Genomic DNA, 21341 nt, shown 5'->3' with positions numbered 1-21341 from the left:
CATCCCTTCGAGTTAGCTTTTATGATGACGCCGGCTGGAAAGGTCTCTTTTGGCAAGGTCTTCCTTTTGAATATCACCATGGGTGGAAGTTTCTGGCCATTAGCATGGCAAGCTAGAACCGCAGTGAAGGATGACTTCTCATTCCCTGTGGTGCGAATATTCACCGTACGTGCTCCCGTTGTATCCACAGTGCGGTTCACAGGAATATCAAAAGTCAGTGGAACCTCGTCCATGTTGATAATGTTCTCTGGCCGGATCTTTTTTTCAGCTATCTTGTTTTTACAATTTGCACGGAAAGTAGCCAGCTTTTCTTGAAAGTCTTTAGGCAGTTGCTGTGAAATAGTAGTCCGTGTGCGGATGGAGAGATTGCGTCTTGTCATGAACCGGAAACCTGTCGCTTAGTAGGAGCCATTTTGTGGTCTTTACAGATGTAAACACACAAAGGAAATGAAACGTAATATCCGCGCGCTTCTTCTTCTTCTACGGGGGCGGGTGGTTGCTTACAGTAGAAGAAGAAGCGCTTCCTGTTCTATGGGGGCGGGTGCTTACCTTGGCGGTTGCTTGCCGTAGAAGAAGACGCGCTTCCTCTTCTACGGGGAAAAAAGATGGCGGCTGTTTACCGTAGTTGCGAGACCTAAACTTTATGAAAATGAATCTTAATATTAATCCATATATAAAGCGCACCGGGTTATAAGCCGCACTGTCAGCTTTTGAGTAAATTTGTGGTTTTTAGGTGCGGCTAATAGTGCGGAAAATACGGTAAGTTTTTTTTTTAGATCGCAATGTTTGCCAGTCCTGATGTGTGCGTTCAGTTTGGTGAGTTTTGAAGCATGTAAAGGGGGTCAAAATACAGCTCAAAGAGGCAAAAGTGACTGTTTTTAGTACTTTTTTGTCTTGAAGGGGGAATTGCCAACTTCCTGTAGATTTTTGCCCGAGGAAATTAATTAATGAAAAGTAGGTCTAAGTGAGACCTACATAGAGGTTTTTGTTTCATGTCTCTATGACATTCCTACTGGGAGTTAGAGGTAGTTTTCTTCCTAGGGGGCGCTAGAGCGCAATTTAGAATTTTGGGGTTCGGTTTTTTTATTAAAAGGCAATTTTTGGAGGCCCTGATGTGTGTGTTAAATTTGGTGAGTTTTGAAGTATGTTAAGGAGGTCAAATTACAGCGCAAAGCTGCAAAGTGCGGAAGAATAATAATAAAGAATAAAACCTTACAAATTCAATAGGTCCTTATGTCCCATTGCATAAGGACTCCCTTTGGGAGTCCTTATACAATGGGCCATGCGGGCCCTAATAAAAACTAGAACAGCCAAATAGCTTAAACTAGTATGCATATATCTAAAAAAACAAAAAGGCTTTTTAAAAAAGAAGGGTTTTTAAGCCTTTTTTAAAAGCATCCGCAGTCTGTGGTGCCCTCAGGTGGTCAGGGGGAGCGTTCCACAGACTAGGAGCGGCGGAGCGGAAAGCCCGGTCTCCCATTGTTCGTAGCTTTGTCCTCGGAGGTTGGAGGAGGTTAGCCTGTCCGGAGTGGAGGTGTCGTGTGGAGGATTTGGGGGTAAGTAGTTCTTTGAGGTAGAGGGGGACATTTCCATGGAGGCACTGGTGAGTTTTTGGGGAGACTTTGAGTGAAACAGGAAGCCAGTGAAGGGATTTGAGAGTTGTTGTGATATGATCATATTTCCGCACTCTCATCAGGATCCTAGCAGAACTATTCTGTACGTGTTGTAGCTTCTGGATGTTCTTGCTGACAAGAAGTGCATTGCAGTAGTCTAGACTGTACAGTTTTGCACTCGTCTCAATCAGTGGAAATCTACACACACTTTGTTTTTTTTTTGTCCAGCTTTAGGTTCATCTTCTACCTCAGAATCTGGAGTTTCTTCGTTCGGTACGTCAAACTCTACCTCCGGAGGGATCAAGTTCGGGGTGGCCGCTTCAGAACCCTCCTCGTTGTCGTCGGGCGGTTTCAAGTTTGGCACCCCGTTTGGAAGCCTCTCATCAGAAACCCCTTCTAAAGACTCCAACGTGTCATCGGGGTTCAAATTCAGCGGCCCGTCTGAAGGCTTTAAGTTTGGTGTTCCCTCCTCCACCGAGGAGGAGGACAAGAAGTCGGAGCAACCTGCTGCAGGATCTGACTTTAAGTTCGGAGGTAGCGGTGGGATCATGTTTGGAACTGGATCCTTTACCAAGGAGAGCAGCCCCTCCAAGACCACCTTCAGCTTTGGCCTTTCCAAGCCCGGAGAGCCAACACCAGATGCCCCCCCCACACCCTCGGTTACAGCGCCACCCCCTGCTTCCTCCTGCAATGACAGCACATCAACCAGCACGCCCACGGCCGCCACTGCAGGGTCCGTGTTTGCACGGCTGGGCCAGCCCACCCTGGCCGCCTCCACGCCGCCAACGGGACCTACTTTTGGATCGTTACCCGCCGACACCAAACCACCCACGTTCGCATTCGGGAAGCCCGAGGAGAAGGAGGACGTGCTGGCCTCCTCCACGCCGTCTGCCTTCTTGTTTGGCGCCGCTAGTAAGGACAGCGACAACGCACCTTCCGCTTTGGGGGGCTTTTCTTTTGGCAAGCGGAGCGCGCCGGTAAAGCAGGCCCCGCCCACATTTGCCTTCGGCAAACCGGCTGACAAGAGCGACGGTTTGAATGCGGAGGCTCCTAAGCCATCTTTTACTTTTGGACAAAGTGCTGCAGGTACAGACTTGTATGTTGTTGTTGTGAAAATGTGGCTTCCACAGTACCTGACCTCTGAACTCTCTCCTCCCCCGCAGCTTCTGATGCTCCAAAAGCAGCTTTCTCCTTCATGGCCAACAATACCAGCAACCCTCCCAGCACGTCGTCAGGCCCCGCCCCCAACGCCAGTCTGTTTGGCAGCACCCAATCAGCGCCCGCTCCTGCTGCGGCTCCCAGCACCTTCATGTTCGGCCAGCCCGCTGCCACCCCCGGCGACGCCCCCCCGGCCAAAGCCTTTGTCTTCGGACAGAACCAGGACGGCCAGACTCCCAACTCCACCCCGGCCCCCCCCCAGTCTTACGTCTTCGGCGCCGGGGCCAGCTCGGCGCCTCCTGGAGCTCCTTCCGTCAATTTTGGAGGATCAGCGCCCCCTGCTGCCCCTTCTGGAGGTCAGTGTCGGACGCTGTTTCTTGTTCTTGCTCACATGTTTGGTCGCTTACTTCCTGTTTGTCCTCAGCTCCCAACCCATTCCTGGTTAGCTCATCCACCCCCGCTCAGACTCCTGCGTTCGGCTCATCTTTTGGCTCTCCTTTCCCGTCAGCAACTTCCCAGACTCCAATGTTTGGAGCCAAGCCCACCGCCGCGCCCGTCTTTGGGCAGCAGGCCAATCCTGCGCCTGCGTTTGGCGCCGCTGCCAACTCAGCACAAAGTGAGTAGTGATAGAATCCTTTTTTTTCTTCTTTTTTTTTTTGGGATCCATCCAGCTGATACTTGTCACCTTGTTCTCAGCTGCAGGCTTTCAGTTTGGAGGAGCCAGCGCGTTAGAGTCCTCAACCGCCGGTCCTCGGGTCCCTGGTCCTCCGGTCTTCACCTTTTTGGCAGGAGCAGCAGCCCCTCCTGCACCGGCCGCCAGCCCCGCCCTCGCACCCCAGTCAGGAGGCGGATTCAACTTTTCACCGCAGCTCGCTTTCAACATCGGGTACGTACCTTTCAGACGGTAGCATTTATTTTAACATCAAGTACCGTATTTTCCGCACCATAAGGCGCCCTGGGTTATAAGCCGCGCCTTCAATGAACGGCATATTTCAAAACTTTGTCCACCTATAAGCCGCCCCCGTGTTGTAAGCCGCATCTAACTGCGCTAAAGGAATGTCAAAAAAACAGTCAGATAGGTCAGTCAAACTTTAATAATATATTAAAAACCAGCGTGATGTGGGCGCGCATGGAGTCGTATATCAACATGGACGGAGCTGCGTGAAAAAAGTCACCCGGCCTCTTCGCGTAAACTTAAACTTACCTTAACCACTCGCTCATCTTTTCTTCATCCATCCCTTCGAGTTAGCTTTTATGATGACGCCGGCTGGAAAGGTCTCTTTTGGCAAGGTCTTCCTTTTGAATATCACCATGGGTGGAAGTTTCTGGCCATTAGCATGGCAAGCTAGAACCACAGTGAAGGATGACTTCTCATTCCCTGTGGTGCGAATATTCACCGTACGTGCTCCCGTTGTATCCACAGTGCGGTTCACAGGAATATCAAAAGTCAGTGGAACCTCGTCCATGTTGATAATGTTCTCTGGCCGGATCTTTTTTTCAGCTATCTTGTTTTTACAATATGCACGGAAAGTAGCCAGCTTTTCTTGAAAGTCTTTAGGCAGTTGCTGTGAAATAGTAATCCGTGTGCGGATGGAGAGATTGCGTCTTTTCATGAACCGGATACCTGTCGCTTAGTAGGAGCCATTTTGTGGTCTTTACAGATGTAAACACACAAAGGAAATGAAACGTACGGTATATCCGCGCGCTTTTTCTTCTTCTACGCGGGCGGGTGGTTGCTTACAGTAGAAGAAGAAGCACTTCCTGTTCTATGGGGGCGGGTGCTTACCTTGGCGGTTGCTTGCGTAGAAGAAGAAGCGCTTCCTGTTCTACCGGGGAAAAAGATGGCGGCTGTTTACCGAAGTTGCGAGATCGAAACTTTATGAAAATGAATCGTAATATTAATCCATATATAAAGCACACCGGGTTAAAAGCCGCACTGTCAGCTTTTGAGTAAATTTGTGGTTTTTAGGTGCGGCTAATAGTGCGGAAAATACGGTACCCTTTTTTACGGACTATAGAGCGCACCTATGTAAAGCGCTTTGAGTCACTAGAGAAAAGCGCTATATAAATACAATTCACTTCACTTCACCAGTATGTATACAAACCGTACTCTTTAAATTTTGGAAGAAAAAATATTTTTGTTCCCATTAATTACCATACCATAGCAACTTTATTTATAAAGCCCTTTAAAGACAAGCACAGTTGAAAAACAAAGGGCTGTACACCACAAAGAAATGAAGGCAAAGGACAGACTAAAAAATAACGTTTAAAACAGAAATAAAAATACACATTCAAAAAGCAAATATAAATTACCCTAAGAACAGTTTGTTAAATAAAAAGAGTTTAAAAGTTAAAAACAGTTCAAAAAGTTAAAAGCTAAAAACAGTTCAAAGTCTCATGCTGGGTTAAAAGCCAGTGAATAAAAATGGGTTTTAAGAAGGGTCTTAAAAATAGCCAAAGAAGGGGCCTGTCTCACATGGAGAGGGAGATCGTTCCAGACTTTGGGACCCGCAACAGAGAAAGCTCTGTCCCCTCTGAGCTTGCGCTTTGTTTTGGGTACCTCCAGGATCAGCTGATCAGCTGACCTGAGGGACCGGGTGGTGGCATAGAGGTGGAGCAGCTCAGAGAGGTACGGTGGGGCAAGACCACACTAATTAGTTGCACCGCACTGTAAGCCGCAAATATATACGTTGTGAAATTAGTTATTTACTCTGAAATATTCTGGAAATGGTTATTTACATACCTTAATTGTTTCCAAACGGTGTCAGTAACAGGGCAGTAAAAGGGCTGATCAAACAAAACAGACCCACTAGCTGCGCAAGCTAGCTCTCCAATCAGCTACAGCAGGGGCCGGCAACCCGCGGCTCTTTAGCGCCGCCTTAGTGGCTCTCCGAACGTTTTCAAAAATTTATGAAAAATGGAAAAAGATGGGGGGGGGGGAAATATTATATTAATATTTAATATGGTTTCTGTAGGAGGACAAACATGACACAGACCTCCCTAATTGTTATAAATCACACTGTTTATATTAAACATGATTCTCTGATTCAAGTATATGGCGAGCGCCGTTTTGTCCTACTAATTTTGGCGGTCCATGAACTCACCGTCGTTTGTTTACATGCATAACTTTCTCCGACGTGTTTTATGCCACTTCTTTTTCTGTCTCATTTTGTCCACCAAACTTTTAACGTCGTGCATGAATGCACAAAGGTGAGTTTTGTCGATGTTATTGACTCGTGTGGAGTGCTAATCAGACATATTTGGTCACTGCAAGCTAATCCATGGTTACATGCTATTTAGGCTAGCTATATGTACATATTGCATCATCATGCCTCATTTGTAGCTATATTTGAGCTCATTTAGTTTCCTTTAAGTCCTCTTAATTCGCACTATCTGTATGTAATATGGCTTTTAATTTTTTGCGGCTCCAGACAGATTTGTTTTTGTATTTTTGGTCCAATATGGCTCTTTCAACATTTTGGGTTGCCGACCCCTGAGCTAAACAGACTCAATAACTCCACTGTGACGTTTTGGTGAATTTACTGAGGAATTTGTGAAAGTGAAACAATACAAAAATAATGCTATCGTAAGTTAATAATACTAACACAGACACTCGTAAACGTGCTAGCTAATGCTAATGACGCTAGCTTGATTACATAGCGATAGCATGTAGAAATATGAAAACACTCCTACATGGGACGCTTTTGTACGTAAAAATAGTTTTAGTTATATTGTAAAACTGACAAACGTGGCTTGGAGTGATGAATGACGAATACGAGTAGAAAAGCTATGGACAACCAGAAGACGGAATGGTACATGTACTTCCGGTCCAGAGCTGTAAACAGCAGGAAACACCTGCAGTGAGCAAACTTGTCCAAAAGATGGCGCCATAGCACAAAAATGAAAAGGCTTTTTCAGTGTCTTTGCACGTGTCTAATGAAAACTATTTGCTTTATGGCCGTCAGCGGAGAAAAATCAATAAATTAGCGGCTCCGTTTATAAGCCGCAGGGTCAAAGCGTAGGAACAAAGTAGTGAAATTTACAGTACATAACTTCTAGTTTTTTGTGACGTATTTGTTTCAACGTCAAGTACGTATCTTCTACTTCTTTGTGATGGTAGTATTTAACATGGGGTGTGTGTATTTGAGTCAGTACAAAATCCAAAACTAGTGAAGTTGTCATGTTGTGTAAATAAAAAGAGAATACACTGATTTGCAAATTATTTTCAACTTATATTCAATTGGATGGACTGCAAAGACAAGATATTTCATGTTCACACTGACAAACTTTATTTTTGCAAATATTAGCTCATTTGGAATTTGATGCCTGCGGCATGTTTCAAAAAAGCTGGCACAAGTGGCAAAAAAGAGAGTTGAGAAATGCTCATCAAACACTTATTTGGAACATCCCACAGGTGATCAGGCTAATTGGGAACAGGTGGGTGCCATGATTGGGTATAAAAGCAGCTTCCATGAAATGCTCAGTCGTTCACAAACAAGGACGGGGCGAGGGTCACCACTTTGTCAACAAATGCCTGAGCAAATTGTTTAAGAACAACATTTCTCAACAAGGAATTGAGGGACTTCACCATCTACGCTCCGTAATATCATCAAAAGGTTGAGAGAATGTGGAGAAATCACTGCACGTAAGCCATGATATTACGCACCTTGGATCCCTCAGGCGCTACTGCATCAAAAAGCCACATCAGTGTGTAAAGGATATCACCACATGGGCACAGGAACACTTCAGAAAACCACTGTCAGTAACTACAGTTGGCCGCTACATCTGTAAGTGCAAGTTAAAACTCTACTATGCAAAGCCAAAGCCATTTATCAACAACACCCAGACACGCTCCGCTGTGCCTGAGTTCATCTAAGATGGACTTATGCAAAGTGGAAAAGTGTTCTGTGGTCTGACGAGTCCACATTTCAAATTGTTTTTGGAAACTGGAACAAAGAGGAAAATAACCATGCGGACTGTTGTAGGGTGAAAGTGTAAAAGGCAGCATGTGTGATGGTATGGGGGTGTATTAGTGGCCAAGACATGGGTAACTTACACATCTGTGAAGGCACCATTAATGCTGAAAGGTACGTACAGCTTTTGGAGCAACATTCACATCGACGTCCCACTGGGGTGAGTTTTTCCTTGCCCTTATGTGGGCTCTGTACCGAGGATGTTGTTGTGTCTTGTGCGGCCCTTTGAGACACTTGTGATTTAGGGCTATATAAATAAACATTGATTGATTGATTGATATGTTGCCATCCAAGCAACGTGATCATGGACGCCCCTGCTTATTTCAGCAAGACAATGCCAAGCCACGTGTTACAACAGCGAGGCTTCGTAGTAAAAGAGCGGGTACTAGACTGGCCCGCCTGTTGTCTGCCATTTGAAAATATGAAGGCTAAAATATGAGAAGGGAGACTGTTGAACAACTTAAGCTGTACACATACTTGCCAACCCTCCCGGATTTTCCGGGAGACTCCCGAAATTCAGCGCCTCTCCCGAAAACCTCCTGGGACAAATTTTCTCCCGAAATTCAGGCGGAATTATTTCCCACAAAATAAACAGCGTACCTGCCCAATCACGTTATAACTGTAGAATGATGGAGGGCGAGTTCTTGGTTTCTTATGTGGGTTTATTGTTAGGCAGTTTCATTAACGTCCTCCCAGACCCAACGCGGCAACAACACACAACAACAAGCAGTCACGTCTACCGTAAAGCAGTTTGTCTGCCGTAAACAGCAATGTTGTGACACTCTTAAACAGGACAATACTGCCATCTAGTGCATTTGATGAAAGCGCTTTTGTGCGTGCCACACAGCAACGCATCATCAGCATGGTTAGAAAAATAGTGACAAGAGAATAGAACAAGGATGGACAATTCAACCCTTAACTCAACAATGAGTAGATGAGTGTTATGTGTGTGTGTACCGTATTTTCCGCACTATAAGGCGCACCTAAAAACCACAAATTTTCTCAAAAGCTAACAGTGCGCCTTATAACCCGGTGCGCTTTATTACGATTAATTTTCATAAAGTTTCGATCTCGCAACTTCGGTAAACAGCCGCCATCTTTTTTCCCGGTAGAACAGGAAGCGCTTCTTCTTCTACGCAAGCAACCGCCAAGGAAAGCACCCGCCCCCATAGAACAGGAAGCGCTTCACCCGCCCCCATAGAACAGGAAGCGCTTCACCCGCCCCCGGAAGAAGAAGAAAAAACGCGCGGATATCACCGTACGTTTCATTTCCTGTTTACATCTGTAAAGACCACAAAATGGCTCCTAATAAGCGATCCGGTTCATAAAAAGACGCAATCTCTCCATCCGCACACGGATTACTACCGTATTTCACAGCAACTGAACCGCACTGTGGAACGGGAGCACGTACGGTGAATATTCGCACCACAGGGAATGAAGTCATCCTTCACTGTGGTTCTAGCTTGCCATGCTAACTTCCACTCATGGTGATATTCAAAAGGAAGACCTTGCCAAAAGAGACCTTTCCAGCCGGCGTCATCATAAAAGCTAACTCGAAGGGATGGATGGATGAAGAAAAGATGAGCGAGTGGTTAAGGGAAGTTTACGCGAAGAGGCCGGGTGGCTTTTTTCACACAGCTCCGAAGGCGAACACACCTTCACTAAGACGGGCAGACAGCCTCGGACGACATACGCCAACATTTGCCAGTGGATCGTAAATGCTTGGGCAGATATTTCGGTCACAACTGTGGTCCGAGCTTTCCGGAAGGCAGGATTCACAGAACAACAGCGACACTGACTCCCGATGACTTCTACGAGACGGAACCGGACATTTTGGATACCACGCTTGCGCAACTTTTCAATTCGGACACCGAAGACGAAGAATTCGAAGGATTTACGAATGAAGAATAACTTCAGAAGGTGAGCGCTATGTTTATTTTGTGTGTTGTGACATTAACGTTCGAGCAACATTATGTTACTATTGCTCTACACCATTTTGAATTTTACTATGTTTGTGATTGCACATTTGCGTACATTTTGGGACAGAGTTGTTAGAACGCTGGTTTTCAATATATTATTAAAGTTTGACTGAACTATCTGACTGTTTTTTTGACATTCACTTTAGCGCAGCGTTTTTTTGACATTCACTTTAGCGCAGCGTAGGCGCGGCTTTTAGTCCGGGGCGGCTTATTGGTGGACAAAATTATGAAATATGTAATTCATAGAAGGTGCGGCTAATAATCCGGTGCGCCTTATAGTGCGGAAAATACGGTATATGTGTAAATAAATGAACACTGAAATTCAAGTATTTATTTTATATATATATATATAATAAAAGAAATATATATTTATAGTTAGAATTCACTGAAAGTCAAGTATTTCTTGTATATATATATATATATATATATATATATATATATGTATGTGTATTAGAGATGCGCGGTTTGCGGGCACAACCGCGGAGTCCGCGGATTATCCGCGGATCGGGCGGATGAAATTTTAAAAAATTAGATTTTATCCGCGGGTCGGGCGGTTGAAATAAAGAAAATTAGATTTTAAATAGATTCAGGCGGGTGGCAGTTAAACCAATTGGTAAATATATATACATAGTTAAATGTTGTTACCCACATACGAAAAACGAGCAGGCACCTGCAGCATATGCCACAACAGAAGAAGAAAAAAGAAAAGAGATGGACACTTTTACGGAGCGGAGAAGGCCCCCGACGCCTCGCCGGGGTCCGGGACCGATGCCCCTTCCCCCGAGAGGGCCCCACCGGGAGCCGTAGCTGAGGCGATCCGCGAGAAGGGCCCGACGCACGTCCAGGGTCACCACCGCGCCCACCGCACCGACACCCCGCCTCGTCCGCCTTCGCCGCGGCCGGCGTCACGCGCAGCAGGTAAGCAGCTTACCTGCCCGCCACACCCGTGGCCGGGGGCTCGTAACAGGGGTCACTCCGCGCGCTCCGCCCGCGCAGCTTACCTGCCCGCCACCCCTGTTGCCGGGGGCGCGTAACAGGGGTCACTCCGCGCGCAGTGCGCTCACGAAAGGGGTGGGGCTCACCCTGGTTGATATAGACAGCAGGACGGTGGCCATGGAAGTCGGAACCCGCTAAGGAGTGTGTAACAACCCACCTGCCGAATCAACTAGCCCTGAAAATGGATGGCGCTGGAGCGTCGGGCCCATACCCGGCCGTCGCCGGCAGCGAGACGCGCTTGGAGGTGCGCTCAGCGCGGCTCCCATATGATTGCGCACTGGTGTGCGTCTGGGTCGTGACAGCGTGGCACGCGAATGTCTCTGCTTCATTGGATCAGTCTCCTTTCTTTAACAGGCAAAAGCTTTATAACCTCACTAATGCCTTGCATCGTCTATATTAGATATATAACAACGGGCGGGTGCGGTTCTGATCAAATGTTACATCGGGTGGATGGCGGATGGTTGACGACTTTCTGATGCGGTTGCGGATGAAATAATTGCCTATCCGCGCATCTCTAGTTGCCATCCAAGCAACGTGATCATGGACGCCCCTGCTTATTTCAGCAAGACAATGCCAAGCCACGTGTTACAACAGCGAGGCTTCGTAGTAAAAGAGTGGGTACTAGACTGGCCCGCCTGTAGTCTGCCATTGAAAATATGAAGGCTAAAATATGAGAAGGGAGACTGTTGAACAACTTAAGCTGTACATCAAGCAAGAATGGGAAAGAATTCCACTTCAAAAATGTGTCTCCTCAGTTCCCAAACCTTTACTGAGTGTTGTTAAAAGGAAAGGCCATGTAGCACAGTGGTGAACATGCCCCTCTTGACTACTTTGCTGCCATTCAATTCTAAGTTAATGATTAATTGCCAAAAATAACAAAGTTTGTCAGTGTGAACATGAAATATTTTGTCTTTGCAGTCTATTCAATTGAATATAAGTCTTTTTATTTACCAACCTGACAACTTCACTGCTTTTGGGGTTTGTAGTATCAGAAGAGAGTGTGACACTGATGGTTTGTAGTATTAGAAGAGTGTGACACTGATGGTTCTCTGCAGGTCATCAAAGTCCTTCACGCCGGCCCCCGCCGGCCAGCAGACGATAGGCGGACGTAAGTTCAAGCAGGCGCGGCGCCGAAGGACGTAGACGTGTGGACGTGTGCACGGCGACTGGGAGGACTTTCCTTTCCCGAGCAGGTGTGTGGCTTTTTTGCTCCCACGTCAGGTGGCTGATGTTGTCTGTTTCCACCTGCTGCTGACTGAAGTGTGACAACAATCATGTCCAGACTTAGTGCACACACAACCAAGGACTGTGGTGGAGCTGCTGGATGTAAACTATATGTACACACTGTAGCTGTGTGTGTGTGTGCGTGTGTGTGTGTGTGAGAGCATATGAATGTTTGTAATTAAAAGGAGGCTAGGAAGGAAGGAAAGGAGGCGAGTGTACATGCACTGTTGGTTAGAACCTTTGTAAATGTATGCTTTCCATGTGACTTCTTCTCAGCTCTAATTGGCCTTTCAGCATTACTACCACTTGTAAATACTCTTCGTTTTCTTTTCTTTTCTTTTTTTAAATTCTCTGTCCCCATGACGGTCCTTTCTTCCTGTGTCTGCAGTCGCTTGTTGTCATTCCTATCTTCAAAGTTGCCCACATCCATTTAAAAAAGGACTTACATGCAAATTGGAGAGCCTTTGATGACTGAAGGCTATTTGGCTTACTGATCCACTTTTGTTTGGACCAAAACCAGTATTGTACAAAGTATTAAGTATATATTTTTATATCGCAGCTTTAAATGGACAAGGGGGACTTTGGATGGTAAGGAAGTTGAGTTTAATTTGGAAGCCATGATGATTATTATTGTTATTATAATTATTACCAGATGAGTGATAAGACTTCAAAACCATGGTTCATTACTATCAATAAAACTATCAAATATTCTGCTTTCTTGGAATTTATTCAGCTGTTTACTTATACCGTATTTTCCGCACTATTAGCCGCACCTAAAAACCACAAATTTACTCAAAAGCTGACAGTGCGCCTTATAACCCGGTGCGCTTTATATATGGATTAATATTAAGATTCATTTTCATAAAGTTTCGGTCTCGCAACTACGGTAAACAGCCGTCATCTTTTTTCCCCGTAGAAGAGGAAGTGCTTCTTCTACGCAAGCAACCGCCAAGGTAAGCACCCGCCCCCATAGAACAGGAAGCGCTTCTTCTTCTACTGTAAGCAACCACCCGCCCGCGTAGAAGAAGAAGAAGCGCGCGGATATTACGTTTCATTTCCTTTGTGTGTTTACATCTGTAAAGACCACAAAATGGCTCCTACTAAGCGACAGGTTTCCAAGACGCAATCTCTCCATCCGCACACGGACTACTATTTCACAGCAACTGCCTAAAGACTTTCAAGAAAAGCTGGCTACTTTCCGTGCATATTGTAAAAACAAGATAGCTGAAAAAAAGATCCGGCCAGAGAACATTATCAACATGGACGAGGTTCCACTGACTTTTGATATTCCTGTGAACCGCACTGTGGATACAACGGGAGCACGTACGGTGAATATTCGCACCACAGGGAATGAGAAGTCATCCTTCACTGTGGTTCTAGCTTGCCATGCTAATGGCCAGAAACTTCCACCCATGGTGATATTCAAAAGGAAGACCTTGCCAAAAGAGACCTTTCCAGCCGGCGTCATCATAAAAGCTAACTCGAAGGGATGGATGAAGAAAAGATGAGCGAGTGGTTAAGGGAAGTTTAAGTTTACGCGAAGAGGCCGGGTGGCTTTTTTCACGCAGCTCCGTCCATGTTGATATACGACTCCATGCGCGCCCACATCACGCTGGTTTTTAATATATTATTAAAGTTTGACTGACCTATCTGATTGTTTTTTTGACATTCCTTTAGCGCAGTTAGATGCGGCTTATAACACGGGGCGGCTTATAGGTGGACAAAGTTTTGAAATATGCCGTTCATTGAAGGCGCGGCTTATAACCCAGGGCGGCTTATGGTGCGGAAAATACGGTAGTTGTTAAACAATACCATATGTATGCAGTTGTTAAACAATACCATATTTACAAAGTTGTTCAATCATTTATTTACTACCTTTTTAAACAGTGTTTGATTTCCAGCATATTAAACAATACTATATTTACAAATGTGGTAGCACGGTGGCACAGGGGTTAGTGCATGTGCCTCACAATACGAAGGTCCTGAGTTCAACCCTAGGCTCGGGATCTTTCTGTGTGGAGTTTGCATGTTCTCCCCTGTGACTGTGTGGGTTCTACGCCGGCTTCCTCCCACCTCCAAAGACATACACCTGGGGATAGGCCCCTCCCACCTCCAAAGACATGCACCTGGGGATAGGCCCCTCCCACCTCCAAAGACATGCACCTGGGGATAGGCCCCTCCCACCTCCAAAGACATGCACCTGGGGATAGGCCCCTCCCACCTCCAAAGACATGCACCTGGGGATAGGCCCCTCCCACCTCCAAAGACATGCACCTGGGGAGAGGCCCCTCCCACCTCCAAAGACATGCACCTGGGGATAGGCCCCTCCCACCTCCAAAGACATGCACCTGCCTTCCACCCAAATGTAGCTGAGATAGGCTCCAGCCCCCCCCCCTGTGATCCTGAAAGGGACAAACGGTAGGAAATGGATGGATGGATATTTACAAATGTGTTAAACAATACTAGTATCTTTATCAATGAATCCTTTAGTTATTTATTAAACAATACTAGTATCTTTAGTTATTAATGAATACTATAGTTATAAAACAATACTAGTATATTTAGTTATTAATTAATACTATATTTAATTAGTAAACAATACTTGTATCTTTAGTTATTAATGAATACTATAGTTATTAAACAATACTAGTATATTTAGTTATTAATTAATACTATATTTAATTAGTAAACAATACTTGTATCTTTAGTTATTAATGAATACTATAGTTATTAAACAATACTAGTATATTTAGTTATTAATTAATACTATATTTAATTAGTAAACAATACTTGTATCTTTAGTTATTAATGAATACTATAGTTATTAAACAATACTAGTATATTTAGTTATTAATTACTATATTTAATTAGTAAACAATACTTGTATCTTTAGTTATTAATACTATAATTAGTAAACAATACTAGTATATTTAGTTATTAATGAATACTATAGTTATTAAACAATACTAGCATATTTAGTTATTAATTAATACTATATTTAATTAGTAAACAATACTTGTATCTTTAGTTATTAATTAATACTATATTTAATTAGTAAACAATACTTGTATCTTTAGTTATTAATTAATACTATATTTAATTAGTAAACAATACTTGTATCTTTAGTTATTAATGAATACTATAGTTATTAAACAATACTAGTATATTTAGTTATTAATTAATACTATATTTAATTAGTAAACAATACTTGTATCTTTAGTTATTAATTAATACTATATTTAATTAGTAAACAATACTTGTATCTTTAGTTATTAATACTATAATTAGTAAACAATACTAGTATATTTAGTTATTAATGAATACTATAGTTATTAAACAATACTAGCATATTTAGTTATTAATTAATACTATATTTAATTAGTAAACAATACTTGTATCTTTAGTTATTAATTAATACTATATTTAATTAGTAAACAATACTAGTATCTTTAGTTATTAATGAATACTATAGTTATTAAACAATACTAGCATATTTAGTTATTAATTAATACTATATTTAATTAGTAAACAATACTTGTATCTTTAGTTATTAATTAATACTATATTTAATTAGTAAACAATACTTGTATCTAGTTATTAATACTATAATTAGTAAACAATACTAGTATATTTAGTTATTAATGAATACAATAGTTATTAAAAAAAATACTAGTATATTTAGTTATTAATGAATACTAGATATTAAACAATACTAGTATATTTAGTTATTAATGAATACTAGATATTAAACAATACTAGTATATTTAGTTATTAATGAATACAATAGTTATTCATCAATACTAGTATATTTAGTTAATAAAGAATACTACAGTTATTAAATAATACCAGTATTTATTTATTAATGAATACTATATTTAATAAGTAAACAATACTAGTATATTTAGTTATTAATGAATACTATAGTTATTAAACAATACTAGTATATTTAGTTATTAATTAATACTATATTTAATTAGTAAACAATACTTGTATCTTTAGTTATTAATGAATACTATATTTAATTAGTAAACAATACTTGTATCTTTAGTTATTAATGCTATAATTAGTAAACAATACTAGTTTATTTAGTTATTAATGAATACAATAGTTATTAAAAAATACTAGTATATTTAGTTATTAATGAATACTAGATATTAAACAATACTAGTATATTTAGTTATTAATGAATACAATAGTTATTCATCAATACTAGTATATTTAGTTAATAAAGAATACTACAGTTATTAAATAATACCAGTATATTTATTTATTAATGAATACTATATTTAATAAGTAAACAATACTAGTATATTTAGTTATTAATGAATACTATAGTTATTAAACAATACTAGTATATTTAGTTATTAATTAATACTATATTTAATTAGTAAACAATACTTGTATCTTTAGTTATTAATTAATACTATATTTAATTAGTAAACAATACTTGTATCTTTAGTTATTAATGCTATAATTAGTAAACAATACTAGTTTATTTAGTTATTAATGAATACAATAGTTATTAAAAAATACTAGTATATTTAGTTATTAATGAATACTAGATATTAAACAATACTAGTATATTTAGTTATTAATGAATACAATATTTATTAATCAATACTAGTATATTTAGTTAATAATGAAAACTACAGTTATTAAATAATACCAGTATATTTAGTTATTAATGAATACTATATTTAATAAGTAAACAATACTAGTATATTTAGTTATTAATGAATACTATAGTTATTAAACAATACTAGTATATTTAGTTATTAATGAATACTATAGTTATTAAACAATACTAGTATGTGAAGTTATCTCTAGTACTGTACCAACATAAACAAATAAACATTGTGGTCATTTGCAAGTTAACATTCTGTTTGTAAAATAACATTTGATACACTTTGAGTGTTGATAAATAAATAAATACAATTAGTAAAGGAAAAGATCACTTCCTGGTTGTGGGTCTTACGCATGCACACAGTTACATTACAAGTGTGTGTGTGTGTGTGTGTGTGTTGCCAGGATGGTTTCTATTTAGGTGTGTCATATTTATGGTAGCAACCAGCCTTGGCAACGCTGAGTCAGCATTGTGTGCAGGAATGTTTAGTGGAAGTTTCTGGATCACATTGGTGCAACATGGGATGTGGGGGCTCCACCACCTTGGACATCCCCCCACTAAGAAGGTCAGACCAGGTAAGATGTGACGTACCCCACACTTTGTTCAGACCAGGTAAGATGTGACGTACCCCACACTTTGTTCTCCTCTTGCTTCTTACTTCAAAACACTTCACATTTTTACAGAAGGTCCTTTAATTTTAAAAACAGCAGAGTGCTGTCATAGAAATGATCTTTGACTATTTTTATTTTTTATTTTTTTCAAAAACAGCAGACTGGTTGAAACTGCACCGACTCAAGCACTCGGCGGGTAAACAAGCGTATTCTTAGCGGACTATCCCTAAGTAACTCATGTTGTCCTTTTCTCATGCCCCACATCTGTGGTGCCTTCCAGGGTTTGTCATGGGATCTGAGCCCAGGATGTGGTTGTGGCTTGTGCAGCCCTTTGAGACACTCATGATTAAGGGCTATATAAATGAACTTTGATTCATTCATTCATTCATTGATAAAAAGTCTCCACTCTTCAAAATGTGCGAGCTCGATGCTCATTTACATTGCATATGCCATAGACACGCTACTGATTAGCATTTGCGGTTTTACATGGCGATTTCAACACCTCCAAATATGTTAAAACTACGACTAAGACGCACATTGGCTCAAGCACTCGGCGGGTAAACAAGCATATTCGTAGCAGACTGTCACAAAGTAATGTCATTTTTTATGCCTGATATAAAACGCTTAATATCTTCTCTCCACTTTTCAAAGTGTTAGCTCAATGCTAATTTACATTGCATATGCCATAAGCATGCTACTGATTAGCATTAGAGAGTTTACATGGCGATTTCAACACCTCCAAATATGTTAAAACTACGATTAAGACGCACATTGGCTCAAGCACTCGGCGGGTAAACAAGCGTATTCGTAGCAGACTGTCACAAAGTAATGTCATTTTTTATGCCTGATATAAAACGCTTAATATCTTCTCTCCACTTTTCAAAGTGTTAGCTCGATGCTCATTTACATTGCATATGCCATAGACACGCTACTGATTAGCATTAGCGGTTTTACATGGCGATTTCAACACCTCCAAATATGTTAAAACTACAAATGCCTGATATAAAACGCTTAATATCTTCTCTCCACTTTTCAAAGTGTTAGCTCGATGCTAATTTACATTGCATATGCCATAGACACGCTACTGATTAGCATTAGCGGTTTTACATGGCGATTTCAACACCTCCAAATATGTTAAAACTACAATTAAGACGCACATTGGCTCAAGCACTCGGCGGGTAAACAAGCATATTCGTAGCAGACTGTCACAAAGTAATGTCATTTTTTATGCCTGATATAAAACGCTTAATATCTTCTCTCCACTTTTCAAAGTGTTAGCTCAATGCTAATTTACATTGTATATGCCATAAGCATGCTACTGATTAGCATTAGGGAGTTTACATGGCGATTTCAACACCTCCAAATATGTTAAAACTACAATTAAGGCGCACGTTGGCTCAAGCACTCGGCGGGTAAACAAGCGTATTCGTAGCAGACTGTCACAAAGTAATGTCATTTTTTATGCCTGATATAAAACGCTTAAAATCTTCTCTCCACTTTTCAAAGTGTTAGCTCGATGCTAATTTACATTGCATATGCCATAGACACGCTACTGATTAGCATTAGCGGTTTTACATGGCGATTTCAACACCTCCAAATATGTTAAAACTACGATTAAGACGCACATTGGCTCAAGCACTCGGCGGGTAAACAAGCATATTCGTAGCAGACTGTCACAAAGTAATGTCATTTTTTTATGCCTGATATAAAACGCTTAAAATCTTCTCTCCACTTTTCAAAGTGTTAGCTCGATGCTAATTTACATTGTATATGCCATAAGTATGCTACTGATTAGCATTAGGGAGTTTACATGGCGATTTCAACACCTCCAAATATGTTAAAACTACAATTAAGACGCACGTTGGCTCAAGCACTCGGCGGGTAAACAAGCATATTCGTAGCAGACTGTCACAAAGTAATGTCATTTTTTATGCCTGATATAAAACGCTTAAAATCTTCTCTCCACTTTTCAAAGTGTTAGCTCGATGCTAATTTACATTGCATATGCCATAGACACGCTACTGATTAGCATTAGCGGTTTTACATGGCGATTTCAACACCTCCAAATATGTTAAAACTACAATTAAGACGCACATTGGCTCAAGCATTCGGCAGGTAAACAAGCATATTCGTAGCAGACTGTCACAAAGTAATGTCATTTTTTTATGCCTGATATAAAACGCTTAATATCTTCTCTCCACTTTTCAAAGTGTTAGCTCGATGCTAATTTACATTGCATATGCCATAGACACGCTACTGATTAGCATTAGCGGTTTTACATGGCGATTTCAACACCTCCAAATATGTTAAAACTACAATTAAGGCGCACGTTGGCTCAAGCACTCGGCGGGCAAACAAGCATTTTCGTAGCAGACTGTCACAACTACGATTAAGACGCACATTGGCTCAAGCACTCGGTGGGTAAACAAGCATATTCGTAGCAGACTGTCACAAAGTAATGTCATTTTTTATGCCTGATATAAAACGCTTAATATCTTCTCTCCACTTTTCAAAGTGTTAGCTCGATGCTCATTTACATTGCATATGCCATAGACACGCTACTGATTAGCATTAGCGGTTTTACATGGCGATTTCAACACCTCCAAATATGTTAAAACTACGATTAAGGCGCACGTTGGCTCAAGCACTCGGCGGGTAAACAAGCATATTCGTAGCAGACTGTCACAAAGTAATGTCATTTTTTTATGCCTGATATAAAACGCTTAAAATCTTCTCTCCACTTTTCAAAGTGTTAGCTCGATGCTAATTTACATTGCATGTGCCATAGACACGCTACTGATTAGCATTAGCGGTTTTACATGGCGATTTCAACACCTCCAAATATGTTAAAACTACGACTAAGACGCACGTTGGCTCAAGCACTCGGCGGGTAAACAAGCATATTCGTAGCAGACTGTCACAACTACGATTAAGACGCACATTGGCTCAAGCACTCGGCGGGTAAACAAGCATATTCGTAGCAGACTGTCACAAAGTAATGTCATTTTTTATGCCTGATATAAAACGCTTGATATCTTCTCTCCACTTTTCAAAGTGTTAGCTCGATGCTAATTTACATTGCATGTGCCATAGACACGCTACTGATTAGCATTAGCGGTTTTACATGGCGATTTCAACACCTCCAAATATGTTAAAACTACAATTAAGACGCACATTGGCTCAAGCACTCGGCGGGTAAACAAGCATATTCGCAGCAGACTGTCACAAAGTAATGTCATTTTTTTATGCCTGATATAAAACGCTTAATATCTTCTCTCCACTTTTCAAAGTGTTAGCTCGATGCTAATTTACATTGCATATGCCATAGACACGCTACTGATTAGCATTAGCGGTTTTACATGGCGATTTCAACACCTCCAAATATGTTAAAACTACAATTAAGACGCACATTGGCTCAAGCACTCGGCGGGTAAACAAGCATATTCGTAGCAGACTGTCACAAAGTAATGTCATTTTTTTATGCCTGATATAAAACGCTTAATATCTTCTCTCCACTTTTCAAAGTGTTAGCTCGATGCTAATTTACATTGCATATGCCATAGACACGCTACTGATTAGCATTAGCGGTTTTACATGGCGATTTCAACACCTCCAAATATGTTAAAACTACAATTAAGGCGCACGTTGGCTCAAGCACTCGGCGGGTAAACAAGCATATTCATAGCAGACTGTCACAAAGTAATGTAATTTTTTTATGCCTGATATAAAACGCTTAAAATCTTCTCTCCACTTTTCAAAGTGTTAGCTCGATGCTAATTTACATTGCATATGCCATAGACACGCTACTGATTAGCATTAGCGGTTTTACATGGCGATTACAACACCTCCAAATATGTTAAAACTACGATTAAGGCGCACGTTGGCTCAAGCACTCGGCGGGTAAACAAGCGTATTCGTAGCAGACTGTCGCAAAGTAATGTAATTTTTTTATGCCTGATATAAAACGCTTAAAATCTTCTCTCCACTTTTCAAAGTGTTAGCTCGATGCTAATTTACATTGCATATGCCATAAGCACGCTACTGATTAGCATTAGGGAGTTTACATGGCGATTTCAACACCTCCAAATATGTTAAAACTACAATCAAGGCGCACGTTGGCTCAAGCACTCGGCGGGTAAACAAGCATATTCGTAGCAGACTGT

At 41.3% G+C, this 21341-nt stretch overlaps 1 protein-coding gene across 1 annotated transcript in view; it reads left to right on the top strand.

Annotated features, from left to right (window-relative positions):
• Positions 1-12655, top strand: part of nup153 (nucleoporin 153) — a 55861-nt gene extending 43206 nt beyond the window's left edge. Inside the window, exons 17-21 of the mRNA XM_061931291.2 lie at positions 1842-2699; positions 2777-3127; positions 3196-3387; positions 3468-3657; positions 11775-12655. Coding sequence (XP_061787275.2) covers positions 1842-2699; positions 2777-3127; positions 3196-3387; positions 3468-3657; positions 11775-11862 — 1679 coding nt within the window. The 3' untranslated portion in view covers positions 11863-12655. The remainder of the gene's footprint in view (positions 1-1841; positions 2700-2776; positions 3128-3195; positions 3388-3467; positions 3658-11774) is intronic.
• The last annotated feature ends 8686 nt before the right edge of the window (positions 12656-21341 follow it).

Source organism: Nerophis lumbriciformis, linkage group LG37 (genome assembly GCF_033978685.3).
Source record: "Nerophis lumbriciformis linkage group LG37, RoL_Nlum_v2.1, whole genome shotgun sequence".
NCBI lineage: Eukaryota > Metazoa > Chordata > Actinopteri > Syngnathiformes > Syngnathidae > Nerophis > Nerophis lumbriciformis.
Note: the sequence above shows the minus strand (reverse complement) of the source record. Positions and strands in the feature narration are given on the sequence as shown.